General features: G+C 41.5%; 1 protein-coding gene across 1 annotated transcript in view; it reads left to right on the top strand.

Moving 5' to 3' along the window:
* The window catches only part of TMTC1 (transmembrane O-mannosyltransferase targeting cadherins 1), a 118,125-nt gene extending 101,537 nt beyond the window's left edge, over positions 1-16,588 (top strand). The window contains exons 18-20 of the mRNA XM_073621694.1: positions 3,595-3,717; positions 5,512-5,589; positions 8,991-16,588. Coding sequence (XP_073477795.1) covers positions 3,595-3,717; positions 5,512-5,589; positions 8,991-9,281 — 492 coding nt within the window. The 3' untranslated portion in view covers positions 9,282-16,588. The remainder of the gene's footprint in view (positions 1-3,594; positions 3,718-5,511; positions 5,590-8,990) is intronic.
* The last annotated feature ends 327 nt before the right edge of the window (positions 16,589-16,915 follow it).

Raw genomic sequence — 16,915 nt, 5'->3', positions numbered from 1 at the left:
TCGCAACCGCTTTTTAGCCACGTGCAAATTTGGCGATTTACTATAGCGCTCTGTAAAAAATGAATGGGAGTTAAATTGTGACTATTTTGCATTTCTGAGCATGCGCACTTGTGATGGTACATAGTTGTAGAAAGAGGGGGAATTTATCTCTTCTCAGACTTTCAATGATATCTCAGTTTATACATCAATTTTTTCAGCAGTTTAAAAGCAGATTATCTTTAGACAATATACCACATATTTAAGAACCATTTAGGCCATCCTGTCATACTCTAAACATTATTTCCATGTGCGCCCGTGGCAAGCTCCGTGAGCTGGGTCGCGGGTCCCGCGGACTCGATCGCCGCGGGCATACCCGCGATCGTCTCACGGGGAGGAAGAATGGGGAGATGCTAATGTAAACAAGCATCTCCCCGTTCTGCCTAGTGACAGTGTCACTGAACTCTGCTCCCTGTCATCGGAGCAGAGATCAGTGACGTGTCGCACACAGCCATGCCCCTCACAGTTAGAAACACGCCCCTAGGACACACTTAACCCCTACACTGCCACACACTTAACCCCTTCACTGCCAGTGTCATTTACACAGGAATCAGTGCATTTGTATAGCACTGATTGCTGTATAAATGACAATGGTCCCAAAAATGTGTCAAAAATGTCCGATGTGTCCGCCATAATAATAAATAAATAAAATAATAAAAATCGCTGATCGCTGCCATAAAAAAAAAAAAAAAATTATAAAAATGCCATAAAACTATCGCCTATTTTGTAAACGCTATAACTTTTGCGCAAACCGATCAATAATCGCTTATTGCGATTTTTTTTACCAAAAATTTGTAGAAGATCACGTAAACCTAAACCGAGGAAAAAAAATAGTTTTTTTTATATATTTTTGGGGGATATTTATTATAGCAAAAAGTAAAAAATAATGCGTTTTTTTCAAAATTGTCGCTCTTTTTTTGTTTATAGTGCAAAAAATAAAAACTGCAGAGGTGATCAAATTTTACCAAAAGAAAGCTCTATTTGTGGGAAAAAAAGGACGTCAATTTTGTTTGTGAGCCACGTCGCACGACCGTGCAATTCTCAGTTAAATCGACGCAGTGCCGAATCACAAAAAGTGCTTTGGTCAGGAAGGGGGTAAATTCTTCCGGGGCTGAAGTGGTTAAAGAAACATCCAGATTTTAGGGGGAAGTTATTATTTCCTCTAATCGATGACAAAGACAGAACACCATAGCCACAAAAACTTCTCATTTACAACTGTTCAGATGGATTAGCCACACCTAGTCTACAGTGACAGACAAGCCACAAATATCAGCTTTAGACCTGTGGGAGGTGCAGAGTGGTGTAGTGGCAGTAAACACTAATGCCATGTACACATGAGGGGACTTTTCGTCAGCAAAGGTCAGACGGAACGAATCTGCCGGACAATTCGATCGTGTGTGGGCTTCATCGGACCTTTGATGTCGGACTTTAGATTTAGAACATGTTTCAAATCTTTCCAACGGACTCGAGTCCGGTCGAAAAATCCGTTCGTCTGTATACTAGTCCGACGGACAAAAAACGACGCAAGGGCAGCTATTGGCTACTGGCTATGAACTTCCTTATTCTAGTCCCTTCGTACGTCATCATGGTCAAACAAACGGACTTTCGAATGGACTTTAGTCCGTTCGTGTGTGGGCAAGTCCGGTCATTCGAAAGTCCATAGTAACTCCGTTGAAGGTCCGACAGAAAGACCATCGGACCTTTGATGCTGAAAAGTCTGCTCGTGTGTACACAGCATTGGAGTCCAGTTGCAGAAAATGCAATTCACAACAAGCCTGGCAAAAGGCACCAGACTGGGAACACTTACAGGATGTAACAGTGATGTTTAGCAGAGCAGCTCTCGGATGTGCCAACAATGTCTGTCTTGAGGGGCGGGATGCGGCCTAGCTGGTCCGTACCCAACTGGGGAGGTCTCCAGGAATAATGATGGCATATCCCTACCCTTTCCCTATCGCTAATCACTGTCCCTGCCAGACGGATGACCTCTCCCTACACTTCAAAATGTGTGCCAAGTCTGGGAGCCAGGGTCTTAAAAAGACTCTGCCTGACCCAAGATGGCTTTACAAAACTTGGTTTTATCACCTGCTTTGAGGGCCAGAAGAGAGAAATGGGGTCTCATAGACCCCAGATTTCTCCATAAAGAGGACCTTTCACAGTCCATGCTATCACAAGGGAATATTGATCATCCCACGTGATAACAGTTAAGTTGATAAAAAATAAAGGTACAGTGTAAAAAAAAAAAATGATGTATGTAACAAAAAATAAAAAAATGAAAGCACCTCTGCCCCCAGTGCTCACGCGCAAATGCAAATGCGCATGTCAGTCCTGCGTGCATTTGTAAATGGTGACTGCATCACCCATGTGAGATTTTGCTGCGAATGTTACAGTGAGAGCAATAAAATTCTAATGCCAGACCTCCTGTGTAACTCTAAACTGGTAACCTCTAAAGGCTTTTTAGTCAGCGCCTATAGAAAATGTACCACAGTTTGTCACCATTACAGGGGCGTGCGCAATTTTAAAGCATGACATGTTTGATATCGATTTATTTGGCATAACATCATCTTTTATATTTGATCAAAAATTGGTATTACATTGTGTTTATGTTAACCAACATTCATCAACGTTTATTTTATCCCTGAAAATGTCTTTTTAGGATCAAATATCGTGTGACATAAAAAAATTGCAACGCCCACCACTTTATTCTCCAGGGCCTCTGTTTAATAAATATATCATGCTTGGGAGTTTTTAAGGAATTTTCTTGCAAAAAAAAAATGCAGATTTTTACATATATGTAATAAATGTCAGAATTGGCCTGGGGTTCAAGTGGTTAAATCCTAGTGTCACTCTTCTCTTTCACAGCTTAAGGTGATTATGGAAATCCTTTTGGTGTACAGAAGCTGCCATCCCAATGTTCAGATTCTCTATGTTTACACCACCGCCATACTATTGTCTAAATACAACAAAATAAATTTAATATATAGATAAACATTAACTGCACATATGTGGTAATGCCTATGTAGAGGAGGAAGCTCAAACAGACTTCCTTAAAGTTGGCTTAGGGAAATAACACCTTTAAGGCCTCTTTCACATGAACGATCCGTTCAGGTCCGCCTGTCAGTTTTTTAGGCGGACCTGAACGGACCCTCCATCTCTATGGAGCGTCGGATGTCAGCGCTGACATGTCCGCTGACATCCGACCCGCTCCAATCCGAAAAAGTGTAACGGAGGAAAAACCTACTTTTCCATCCGTTTTCGGATCGGATCGGGTGACGACGGACTCTAAGGTCCGTCATCATCCGATCCCCCATAGGGGAGAGCGGCGCTCTGACACTGTGCAGCGATGGACCTGTCATCTGCCTGCTCAGCGGGGATCGGCAGGGCGATCCCCCGCTGAGCAGAGCGGGCTCCGTACACGGACACGTCCGTGTGAAGGAGCCCTAAGACTAGGTTTTCAAAGCTGTGTGCCCCTTATTACCCTTTGGCCTGTAGTGTCACCTATACATGATGTTTCACCTTTTATTTCTGTGAACTAAAATCTCATGTCTTCCTGTTCTGCAGGCTCTAGAAATGATTGATATCGCCCTGCAGATGAAGTCAGAAGACCCTAAAATAATATCCGATCTTCATTTTACAAAAGGCAACCAACTGCGAGAGATTAATCAACTGGACAAAGCCTTCCAGGTATCTCTTGTATGATGATATACTATATAGATAAAGGTTTGTGAGCACCTGACCATCACACCTACTGTAGATGAGCTCGTTGATCATTTCTTTAAAACCCATGGGCATTGATATTAAAGCGGAGGTCCGGACCGCTGCAAAAATTAAAAGCCAGCGGCTGCGGTTATAACAGCCTCCACTTTTTTAGGAAAGCTTTACACAATAATTTGAAATGCCTTGTGGCGATTTATGCCCATTCAACCAAAAGAACATCTGTGAGGTCAGCTACTGATGTTGAATGACTTGGCTATCAATCAGTGTTCCTATTCATTCCAATTGTGTTAGGTAGTGTTGAGGTCAGAGCTGTTTGCAAGATAACATGGGTTCCTGGTCAAACTGCTCAATCCATGTCTCTATGGCGCTGTCATTGTGCATAGGAAACAGAAAAGGGACTTCCGCCAATGTTAACATAAGGGTGGAACAGTACAATGGTTTTAAAATGTCTGTATGCTGTAGCATCATCAGTACCCTTCACTAAACACACCTGAACCCATAATTTGGAGTGGTGTCCACATACTCTTTGCCAGATGGTATAGATGTGATGGTCAAGACTCAGCTGCCCATATAGTGTGGCAGAAAAATGTCTTTTTATTTATTATAAAATCCAGAATATGCTCATCGCAACCAATCACCTTCTGTCATTTAGTCTATTATACTGTGCTGGTACACTAAAAGATATGATCTAATCAGTTACAGTGGACAGTAAGAATAGTATTTCTTTCATATACCAGGGTTTAGTGTGCTTTCCACTTATAAACAGGGGGGCAGCCATATTGCAGCTTACGTCTTCATTTAGTAGGAAGTTGAACCATTGAACCCAAGTCATTAGCTTACCTGCAACATACAGTATATTGGTAAAATGTTCATGCCAACTCCCAACATAAAATTGGCTGTCTTTTTAAATAAAGTATGTCCAGCCAAAACCTTTTATTTAGTTTTGGATAGAGTGGGGAAGGGTTAGGGCCCATGTAAGATATTTACTGCAACCTGAGGCTCCCTTAGAGAAGTTTCTCACGTCCTGTCATGTTGAGGTTTCACTAGACAGGAAATAAGGTAAACTCTTCAGGAGAAACACAGACAGAAATAAAAAGGCTTTTGTTTGGTAGAGTAATGCCACGTACACATGATTGGACTTTCCGATGGGAAATGTTGGATTTGAGCTTGTTGGCTGAAAGTCCGACCGTGTGTAAGCTCCATCGAACATTTGTTGGCGGACTTTCCGCCAACAAATGTTGGCTAGCAGGTTCTCAAATTTTCCGCAAACAAAACTTTGTTGTCGGACTTTCTGATCGTGTGTACACAAGTCCGTTGCACAAAAGTTCACGCATGCTCGGAATCAAGTACGAGCCGGAAGCGTTTGGACTTCTAAAACTAGCGTTCGTAATAGAGATATCACATGACTATAGAACTTCCTTTATATCAGCTTGTCGTACGTCTTGTACGTCACTACGTTCGTAATTGTTGGCCAACATTTGTGTGACCGTGTGTATGTAAGACAAGTTGGAGCCAACAACCTTCGAACAAAAGTCCACAGTTTTGTTGATGGAAAGCCTGATCATGTGTACGGGGCATAAGGCTAGAGACCCTGTCAGTTTTTTACTTCAGTCTTTGTTGCAGATTTTTCCTGACTTTCTGTCTGTTGAAACTGCTGTCAGCTGAACAGGAAGTGATGGCAAATCTATCTAATATAGTCCTGGAGGGCAGTAAAAAAGTAGATCTAATTCTAATCTTTTTTTTTAAATTCATTTTTTCTAGAGTTACAGCCTCGTAGCCGATCTGAGTCCCAAGCAGGCCCAGGCCTGGATGAACATGGGAGGCATTAAACACATTCAGGTAATATGAGAGATGTGGGGATGTGATAGTGGAAGAACATTTTAATGGAGTTTTTGATTCTTGTAGGGTTATTTCTCACCCAAGCACATATTGTAATGTATACGCAAAACAGTATGTGTTTATGCATGTTTTCAACCCAAGCTTATGTATGCTTTAAATGCGTGTTTCTTTTTCATCTATTGAGGGACACAGGGACACCTACCCTTGGGTTATGCAGGTGAATTGGACACTGGCAAATGGAAAAACTGTGGGTCAGCTTAGAATACCGCAACCAGCAGCAATATTTTTGCTAGCTTCCTAGGAGAATGGAGACCTTTTCCCCAGCTCTGCTGTGTGGAGCCTAACCTGTTTTTACTAGCATTATTTTTTATTCACCAAGCCTATGGTCTCAAGAATCAGGTTTCGACCCTTCCTGTCAAGTAGCGTTCTGCTAGATCTGGAAGTGCTTCTTGAACTTTTCGGCATCAGACTGTTTCTCAGATTTGCAAAGCTTCCACCTGGTCCTCTGTTCACACATTCTATCAGGTTGGTGTTTCTGCTTCATCTCATGCCAGCTCTAGACTTAAAGTGGAAGTCCATGCAAAATCTAAAATCCCTGCATCTATAGACACCAGGGATCTAACACTAACCTCTCTATCCCTGTAAACAAAAGATGAGTATACATACCTTTTTGGAAGCCGATCTGACCAGTGGCGGCTGGTGCTCAAAATTTTTGGGGGGGCGCAAACAAACTGAAAAATTCTGAAAAAAAAACATCAATCGCAGCCTGTGTCATCAAAAACGCAGCCACTGTGTCATCAAAAACGCAGCCACTGTGTCATCAAAAACGCAGCCACTGTGTCATCAAAAACGCAGCCACTGTGTCATCAAAAACGCAGCCACTGTGTCATCAAAAACGCATTCACTGTGTCATCAAAAACGCATTCACTGTGTCATCAAAAACGCATTCACTGTGTCATCAAAAACGCATCCACTGTGTCATCAAAAACGCATCCACTGTGTCATCAAAAACGCATTCACTGTGTCATCAAAAACGCATTCACTGTGTCATCAAAAATGCATTCACTGTGTCATAAAAAACGCATCCACTGTGTCATAAAAAACGCATCCACTGTGTCATCAAAAACGCATTCACTGTGTCATAAAAAACGCATTCACTGTGTCATCAAAAACGCATTCACTGTGTCATCAAAAACGCATTCACTGTGTCATAAAAAACGCATCCACTGTGTCATCAAAAACGCATTCACTGTGTCATAAAAAACGCATTCACTGTGTCATCAAAAACGCATTCACTGTGTCATCAAAAACGCATCCACTGTGTCATCAAAAACGCAGCCATTGTGTCATCAAAAACGCAGCCACTGTGTCATAAAAAACGCAGCCACTGTGTCCACTGATCCCAGAAACCATGATTGTCTCCTTAATAACAGCCAGCATCTCTTTGAACAAGGGGGAAGAGGGGCAAGTTATCAAAGAAAGATAATCACAGTGATTTGGGGGGCTGAGAGAGGATGCTGTATGTGCTAGGGGCCACTTTGGGAGCAGAGAGGATTTGTGCTGGGGGGGGGGGTCTAATTTTATATTCAACCCCCCTTCTAGCACAAATCCTCTCTGCTCCCAAAGTGGCCCCTAGCACATAAAGCATCCTCTCCCAGCCCCTCAAATCACTGTATCTTTCTTTGATAACGTCCTGTGTATGTGTCCATTCTCCTCCCCCTCCCCCTCTGTCTGTGTATAGGTGTCTTCAGTCCGTGTGTAGTGAGACAGGAGGGAGGGGGGGAATGGGGAAGAGAGGGACAGATACATACAGCTGTGCTGGAGCTCACCCTGCTTGCCAGACAGCAACACATCCCTCATATGACTCTTACCTTCCTCCTGCAGCTCCGCTCAGCTGAAGAACGGAGCTGCCGACATCACTTCCGGCTCTCGTCTTCTTCACGAAAGCCGGAAGTGACCTCAAGATTTGAAAAGCAATGCTCCCGCCCATAGAATCACACTGATTCTACGAGCGGAAGCTAATCGGCGTTTTCGTTTGCGCCACAAGGCGGGTTAAAAGCCCGCAAATGAAGCGCCGCGTCTGCAATCTCGTGATTGCATTGACGTGGCGCTTCCCATAGTGCACTGGCGTCCGGCGCCACAGTGCACTTTGTTGAAGGACTTTTTTTTTTTTTTTTTATGTTCTTAAAGGGGCCGTTTTAAAAAAAAATTTTTTTTTTCTTTTTGAATTTTTTTTTTTTTTTTTTTGACTACCGGAGGGGGGGGGGCGGCGCCCTGGCGCCCCCTATGGACGGGCTGCCACTGGATCTGACCTGTCCAACCCGATCTCCAGCGCCAGAAGCTCTGCAGAGGACACTGACGACAACGGCTGTAAAATGAATGGAAAGTGGCATTACCCATAGAGTTACTATGGGGCTTCCATTGTCCTCCGTCTCCTCTGCACCCACCTACACAGAGAAGCTGCGGCTGACAACTCAGCGTGGGATCCGGTCGGAGCAGGTCAGATCAGCTTCCAAGAAAGGTATGTATACTCTTTTTTTCTTTACAGTGATAGAGAGGTTAGTGTTCGATCCCTGGTGTCTATAGATGCAGGGATTTTAGATTTTGCATGGACTTTCACTTTAAGTTCCTGCAGGGGACTCATTGAGCGCCAGGCAGTCTCCACTTCTCTGTTGTTTTCTTGGGCCTGTCAGTGTTTCTTTGTTGTGTTGCCCACCCTTCAAAAGACTAAAGACATGCTGTGTCTCCCAATTGTCCAATGTATTCATCATAAAATCCCTTTTTTGGAGCCCATTGATGGCTACCAGTCTCATCTCTCTGTGTTTATGATCATACTCTTGCTAATGCTTTACTACAAAACTGAGACACACTGGCAGTGGCAGGGTTATCCTGGACTGGTCTACTGTTTTGTCTAGTGTCCAATTCTCCTGTAGGAAGCAGTATAACCCAAAGGTGAAATACCTGTGTGCTTCACTCTTCTCCTAGCACAGTCTTCCTTTCTACATCTGCTCTCTTCTACTTACACTAACATTTTATTCTTTTACTCACCTATCAATTACTACTGCTTTCTTGTTCTAGTAACATTAGTTAACGATAAAGAAGAAAATGCATACTTTTTCGTTTATTTTATATTTTATATTCATAGTAAAATGTAATATAAAAACTATAAAATAATAACATTTTTTGAAGCTCCAAAAGAATATCTTGTTTGTACCAAAAAAGATATTCTGTATGTGTCACTAGTGTCATAAGTAATGGCAAGGTTATTGCAAAATCACCAGTAGGTAAAATAAAAGAACATTGCTCTGGTACATAAGGGGTATAGAAATGGTGGGGCAGATAGAAGCTTCTTCCATGGTAATTTGTAATTGGTCTTTACACTCACTCTTTGGTTGTTGCAGGGTGATTACACCGCGGCCCGAACCTATTATGCGAAGGCAGCAGTTTTGGAACCCGAAAGCAAATTATTGAAAGAGAATCTGGCAAAACTAGAGCGCTTGGAAAGCAAAATACATGTAGCAAAGGCAAAAGATTCCGATGGACAACAGGTAACAAGAGATAACACTGAGAAACAAGAGAAGACATTCAGCAGAGGGGAGGGCAAGACGCATATAAGAACTGTTCAAGATAAAGAATTTAGTGGGACAAGACCACATAAGATGAAAGAGAGGAGAACAACAGGACAGGTTTGATGGAGAAATTGAAGAGATTCCTGGAGAAATAGATGGGAAAATGTGCTCGCTCAAAATTTAGATGATGCCACAAGCCAGGACACCAGTGATCCTACAAAGATGGAAGACAGATGGAAAGCACAAGCTGAACCGACAGTGACAGAATGGAGGGAAAACCCCACCTTTTTCTATCAGTTATTTCATTTCTTCTTTGAGAGGAAGTCAGAGTAGGCATATGGTAAAAAAAAACAAAAAAAAACTGTCTAAACAGAGACTTCAGTTCAGATCTTCAGTGAATACCATCAAGATAAAGGCAGCTGACGTTGCATGTGTATCTTCATCTTTCTTGTAAAAATATGTCTTGGGGGGCCCCCTTCCAGCCTCCAAGCTGTTCTGTTGGTTACATTAAAGGACCAGAATTAGTCAGATGAAGGCGTGGCCATGCTCCAACTTTGACAGGAATGATCAAGATTTGTGTCTTTATACCTATCTATGTATTGACATACCACCCACCTCACCCTTCCACTGGCCCAGATGAAGAATGGAAGCCAATTAGAACTTTGGGCTCCGTAGTTGAAGCATTGAGATTCTGATCTTCAGTACAGGATGAGACTTTCTAAGATGATGGAAATTCTGTTTATGACTCATAGTTGATTATTGCCTTTTCCATGAAGAGAGAGAAGGGAACAAAGCTTTCACACTGCATGTTCTACACAAATCAGAATAAATTTTACAGAAAAGTGACTACATCCGTAAATCTTATACCCTGTACACACGATCGGACATTCTGACAACAAAACCGTGGATTTTTTTCCGACAGATGTTGGCTCAAACTTGTCTTGCATACACACGGTTGCACAAATGTTGTTGGACATTCCGAATGTCAAGAACGCGGTGACATACAACACGTATGACGAGTCGAGAAAAATTAAGTTCAATAGCCAGTATGGCTCTTCTGCTTGATTTCGAGCATGCGTGGATATTTGTGAATGGTGTACACACGCTCGGAATTTCCGACAACTAGTTTTGTTGTCGGAAAATTTGAGAACCTGCTCTCAAACATTTGTTGTCGGAAATTCCGACAGCAAATGTCCGATGGAGCATACACACAGTCCGACTTTCCGATAACAAGCTGACATTGAACATTTGTTGTCGGAAATTCCGACCGTGTGTAAAGGGCATAAGCAAGGCATCTGCCTGTCCATGGTAACCCTGAGATAACATCCCTGTTGTTTGTATTGGTGGAATGGAAAGTTAAAAAAAAAAGATCTCTATCTTCTAAACCACTTTTGTTTTGAACTTACCCACGATGAGTTATTTTTACTGCTACCACTAGGCTGAGATATAAACACTAGATGGCCATTTAGTGTAGGGTTCATACACAGGCATGTAGGACTTTCCATCAATGGCTGTCAAAATCTTCTTAATACGAAGCTTTCACACATGTCCGGTTGCACAAGTTGCAGTCGCCTGTATAATTTTCAGGGACAATGAAGGCTGTTGTATAATGTATGAATGTTCATCCCAACCTGCAATAGTAGATACACCTGTCAAATATTGGCAGAGAGGGGCTAAACCTGTCATAATGGCTCTGTTAGTAGTCACGACCAAGGCTCCCATCCAGTGAAGTCGGATATAAGTGTCTGACTCTCAGAACAATGCTTTAGAGGGCGCTCTGGATTTGAGGTTGGACAGTGGCAGGCTATAAGCAGTCTACAGACATTGACAAGTGGTTTACTGCGGTTATGGCTATCAGCGGCCAGCTGGTAACAGAGGCGATAAGACTAGATCGTCTTTGATCGCTTCTATGGCCTTGGAGGACCAGAGCAACATCGTGACATCACTTTCGGTACAGGGTGGAAGTAAACATTTTTTTTTTTTAATCTTTTGCCGTTAAAGGTAAATGAGAGATTTAGGGTCTTTTTGACCCCAGATCTTTCATATACATATATATAATGTTTGGGGGTTATAAGTTATTTTCTATTTTCTAATTGTTCTCTAATACCTGTAAGCACCTCTACACTGGATATGAGCCACAACTGTAATGGTTAACAGCCATCCTAAAAGGCCCCCTTTAAAGCAAAGGTCCGCCCACCACTGCATAAATTAAAAGCCAGCAGCTGCAAATACTGCAGCTGCTGACTTTTAATAATCGGACACTTACCTGTCCTGGAGTCCAGGGATGTTTCCATCAGCTGTCGGGTGCATGCCACCTCCATTGCGAGTAAGGGAACTCGGCAGTGTAGCCTTATGGCTTCACGCCGGGAACCCTACTGCGCATGCGTGAGGCTCCGCTCCTCTTTCCTACTGGCCTGGCGGCCTGGGAAGAAGGAGGAGGGAGCCCCAGCGATGACGCAAATACCCGTGGCTGAGGCTACCAGAAGGGGGGCAGGAGATATCTGTGAAAGACAGTTATCTTGTCCCCCCCCCCGAAAGGTGCCAAATGTGGCACTGGAGAGGGGGAAGGAGTATAACGAGTGGAAGTTCCACTTTAAATTACATCTCTCCTCCAACAATCCCCCCAGCGTGGGTTTGTCAGTAAGATAAGGTGTCTTTGGCAAAAAAGCAAGATGGTCACCCTAAGGGCAAGATTAACTACACAGCTTGAGTTAATTATGACTCACAGAAGTTAAAATATTTCCTTCTACAAAAATATTATGCTTCTAAATTTTCATAGCAACTTTAGCCAAGTACATGTGGAAAGTACAAAAACTTTGAAGACTGTATTCCTTTTGAAAAGAGTTAAAGTGTAATCCCAGCCATTTTTTTTTTTTAAATACCGTTTCTAATAGATTATCGTTAGAGAATCATTAGAAACCCTTCCAGTTTTTATCACTGTGGGAGATTCACCCAGACCATCCTGATAAACCATATTACAATGCAAATGCTTTTGCCATAAAATATTTAGAAAAAAATCATTTGACACTGACCGTTCTGCTGAGCACTGGGACACCTGTTTTGGCTGCTGATGAGTTGAAAGTATACAGTGCAGGGATCAGTAGTATAAAATGTACAACAGAGTATACAGCGTATACAGTGCAGGAATCAGTAGTATAATGTACAACATAGCTTATGCAGTGCATGGGTCAGTAGTATGACGTACAACATTGTTAATGCAGTGCAGGGGCCAGGAATATGCAAAATATACAACCCCTGGCAAAAATTATGGAATCACCAGTCCCTGAAGATGTTCCTTCAGTTGTTTATTGTTGTAGAAAAAAAGCAGATCACAGACATGGCCAAAAATTAAAGGCATTTCAAAAGGCAACTTTCTGGCTTTAAGAAACAGTAAAAGAAATCGAGAAAAATAATTGTGGTGACCAGTAACAGTTAGATTTATAGAACAAGCACAGGGAATAAATTATGGAATCACTCAACTATGAGGAAAAAATTATGGAATCATGAAAAACAAACAAACAAAATAACACTCCAACACATCACTAGTAATTTGTTGCACCACCTCTGGCTTTTATAACTGCTTGCAGTCTCTGAGGCATTGACTTAATGAGTGATAAACAGTACTCTTCATCAATCTGGCTCCAGCCTTCTCTGATTGCTGTTGCCAAATCATCTTTGCAGGTTGGAGCCTTGTCATGGACCATTTTCTTTAACTTCCACCACAGATTTTCAATTGGATTGAGATCCGGACTGTTTGCAGGCCATGACATTGACCTTATGTGTCTTTCTTCAAGGAATTTTTTCACAGTTTTTGCTCTATGGCAAGATGCGTTATCATCTTGATAAATGATTTCATCATCCCCAAACATCCTTTCAATAGATGGGATAAGAAAAGTGTCCAAAATTTCAATGCAAACCTGTGCATTTATTGAAAATTTAATGACAGCCATCTCCCCAGTGCCTTTACCTGACATGCAGCCCCATATCATAATTGACTGTGGAAATTTGCATGTTTTCTTCAGACAGTCGTCTGCATAAATCTCATTGGAACGGCACCAAACAAAAGTTCCAGCATCATCACCTTGCCCAATGCAGATTCGAGATTCATCACTGAATATGACTTTCATTCAATCATCCACAGTCCACGATTGCCTTTCCTTAGCCCATTGTAACCTTGTTTTTTTGTGTTTAGGTGTTAGAGATGGCTTTCTTTTAGCTTTTCTGTATGTAAATCCCATTTCCTTTAGACGGTTTCTTACAGTTCGGTCACAGATGTTGACTCCAGTTTCCTCTCATTTGTTCCTCATTTGTTTTGTTGTACATTTTCTGTTTTCAAGGCATATTGCTTTAAGTTTTCTGTCTTGACGCTTTGATGTCTTCCTTGGTCTACCAGTATGCTTGCCTTTAACCACCTTCCCATGTTGTTTGTATTTGGTCCATGTTTTAGACACAGCCGACTGTGAACAACCAACATCTTGTGCAACACTGCGTGATGATTTACCCTCTTTACCTACATACTAACAAGCAGATGTAATCTGATGCAGGTGTTAATGTTTGTAATGAAAATTTACAGGGTGATTCCATAATTTTTTCCTCAGAATTGAGTGATTCCATAATTTATTCCCTGTGCTTGTTCTATAAATCTAACTGTTACTGGCCACCATAATTATTTTTCTTGATTTCTTTTAGTGTTTCTTAAAGCCAGAAAGTTGCCATTTGAAATGCCTTTAGTTTTTGGCCATGTCTGTGATCTGCTTTTTTTCTACAACAATAAACAACTGAAGGAACATCCTCAGGGACTGGTGATTCCATAATTTTTGCCAGGGGTTGTAGCACTGTGCACAGAATGAGGAAAATAAACCCTCACCTCCATCTTAAAATGGATAGCCCTCATTGCCTCCTCCCACAGTGCCCAGGAGACTGTGTCGGTGCACAGTGTGGATAGTGTGGGTAGACAGAGTTGATAGCATGGGTGGACAGAGTGGATTGCATGGGTGGATAGCGTGGGTGGACAGAGTGGATAGCGTGGGTAGACAGAGTGGATAGCGTGGGTAGACAGAGTGGATAGCGTGGGTGGACAGAGCAGCATCACACCTCTCTCTCTCTTACACCAGCTGCTTTACTGTTTCCTCTGCTCCAGACGAGGACCTGGTCCTCTCCTACTTCCTCTACAGAAAGAGCAGGCCAGTGTTGATTTACATATGAATGATCTGTGAGCACAGTATAACAGTGGCAGGAGTGACTACAGCAAGATGTAGTAGGAGAGGATAAATGTGACAGATGAAGGTATGGTAATTAGACAGCAGGCAGGGCTATGTGGAATAAAGTCTCTGTACACATTACAGCAGGACCAAGGTGAAAATGCAGGGTAATCCCGCACATTTGGGACTGTTGGAAGGTATGCATGTGTTGGGATATAACAGGGTGTCACTGAGACAGAAATTAAGGGATAAATCTTCCTATCGGGGCCTCAGACAGCAATAAAATGGTTGTAAACCTTCCACACCCTTTTGAAAAAGAGCTTTGGTTGCAGTTACACTTTCAGTCTTGGCAGAGTTGATGGAACATAGAGATACGCTGTCAAAGACACCAAGATGTTCATAGATGACAATTATATATGTGTATATATGTATATGTAAATACAAAGTTAAAGAAGTTTTTCATGTGGAGTTTATGCCAAATGGCAGTAAAAATTCTGAAATAAGGAAAGAAAAATGGATATCGCACAAGAGCTTTAAAAAAAAACAAAAAAAAAAACATGAAATCCCAAAGTTTTTCCTTTGTGTGTTTTGATTGAGGCATTGATACCAATCCGATTCCCGGACATTGTGTGCTGTGAGCGAAGTGTTCCCTTTACTGCATGCAGAGTGTCTGTTTTTTGTATCACTTAAGTGAAGGGCTTTAAACCCGTATGTCAGGCAGATGAACTTAGCCAGAACCTTCCCTAAGCATTCTGTAATCTTCTGTAATTTTATGTGGCTCAATGAATACAGCAAGTCAGATATGAAAACCTACTCTTCAGTCCAGCCATGTAGTTATTCATACTGTTGAGAGCCCATTCATACTTATGCGTTGTGATAACATGTGCAAAAATGCACGTTAGTGTGCATTGTCACAACACATGGCAATACACCTACTCTATGTGCAGTGTGTTGCAGTGCCGTTCATTGTGAATAGCACCCCAACGCTTTATACAGTAGAGCCTGACACACTGCAGCGCACCACAACACATGTACTGTTCTAATGTGCTATGTTGTGAAAAAAGGGTCATGCACATTTTTTCATCCATTATGGTGTGTTAGAAGTCCATTCATAATGATTGAGCTGCCTTAATGCAACTCATGTTAACACATGAAAAAACATGTGATAACCTGAATGGGTCCTAAAATCATCGCTGGCACAAAATCTAAATTGTCCATAACGCCTTTCCTGCTGCTGGCACTGCCGAACGCTGCTCCATTCATGAGAATATAAAAATATACATTTTAAATGTATTTTTTGGCCTAGAGTTTGGAATTTAGCACTGTTTCCAATGAGCCGCACAGTTTGCTTTATATATTTATATCATTAAAGCAGACTTTTCAGCTTATGCTGAAGCCTCCATCCCATCAAGAAATGTTGCATAGTTAAAGTAATAAAAAATACTTACCTTAACCCTAGCTTTCCATTGGCTTACCTAGAAGATGGTGCTGTCCCTGGGCCTCATCACTGGATTCCTGTGAGGCTGAGGATCCCAAATCTCACTACAAAATGCTACAGAACTGTTGAATAATGCATTGTTATTGGATTTGGCCTCCTTAGTGTTGCCATTATCCTTTGCTAGGCTCAGTGATATCCCCCTAGGCCTAGGAGGTCAGCATGCCAAGGTGCAAGGAAATTATTTTTTACATTTTCATGCAAGGTCCAAAATTGATTGAAAAAAATCCTAATTATTTACAAAGCACAGCAACAACCCTACATATATATATTAATACCCTCATAAATTATTAAATGTTATATGTATGTATGTATTTTATTGGAATATGTAAAGTTTTATACATTTTGCTGAAATTATTTTTTTACAGTGGCATATTAATCTATTTAAAATGTCTAAAACATGCAAAGTAAAGAATATTTTTCCTGAAAGAAACTTATAACATAATACAGTAGAGATACAGCTTCTATTAGCAATTGTAGCACATATATAATGGAATGGCAAAATGCAATGCAGGTCACCGCCTAGAGCACATCTAATTATTACCTTCAGGTTTTATTTATTTAAAAAGTTTTCTATGTAGAAATTCTTCTTTCAACAGTGCAATAGTGTATTTTTTTTTGGAGAGGAGAGTATTTGATGGATTTTGTGTTAAGAATTTCATATTTTGCTTTACCTTTACAGAAATGGCTGTGTTATGTGGTCTTGTGATATGTCAAATAAAGCAAGAACATCAGCGTGTGCTTCCTTTGAACATTGAGATGTTTGGATGAGTGTTGATGTACATTTTCAATGCATCTTTGAATTTAGGATTTGGAATGGATAGGGTTAACAGCCATGTTCAGTGCTTGGTAATAACTGTTGCCAACACATCAAAACATATCAAAACATATGTTATATGTGTTTTGGTGCGCTGCCATTTTTTGGACCTCCCAACACACTAAAATGCAAAAAAAAAAAACAAACGTCACATTTTTCAAAAGCACTCCACTACAGTGCTTAGACACATACCACATGGGGATAAGGGCCTCTTCCCCACAACCCTGGTGAAAGGGTTAAATCT

The sequence above is a fragment of the Aquarana catesbeiana genome, linkage group LG03 (assembly GCF_042186555.1).
Source record: "Aquarana catesbeiana isolate 2022-GZ linkage group LG03, ASM4218655v1, whole genome shotgun sequence".
NCBI lineage: Eukaryota > Metazoa > Chordata > Amphibia > Anura > Ranidae > Aquarana > Aquarana catesbeiana.
This window is presented reverse-complemented; position numbering and strand designations above follow the sequence as displayed.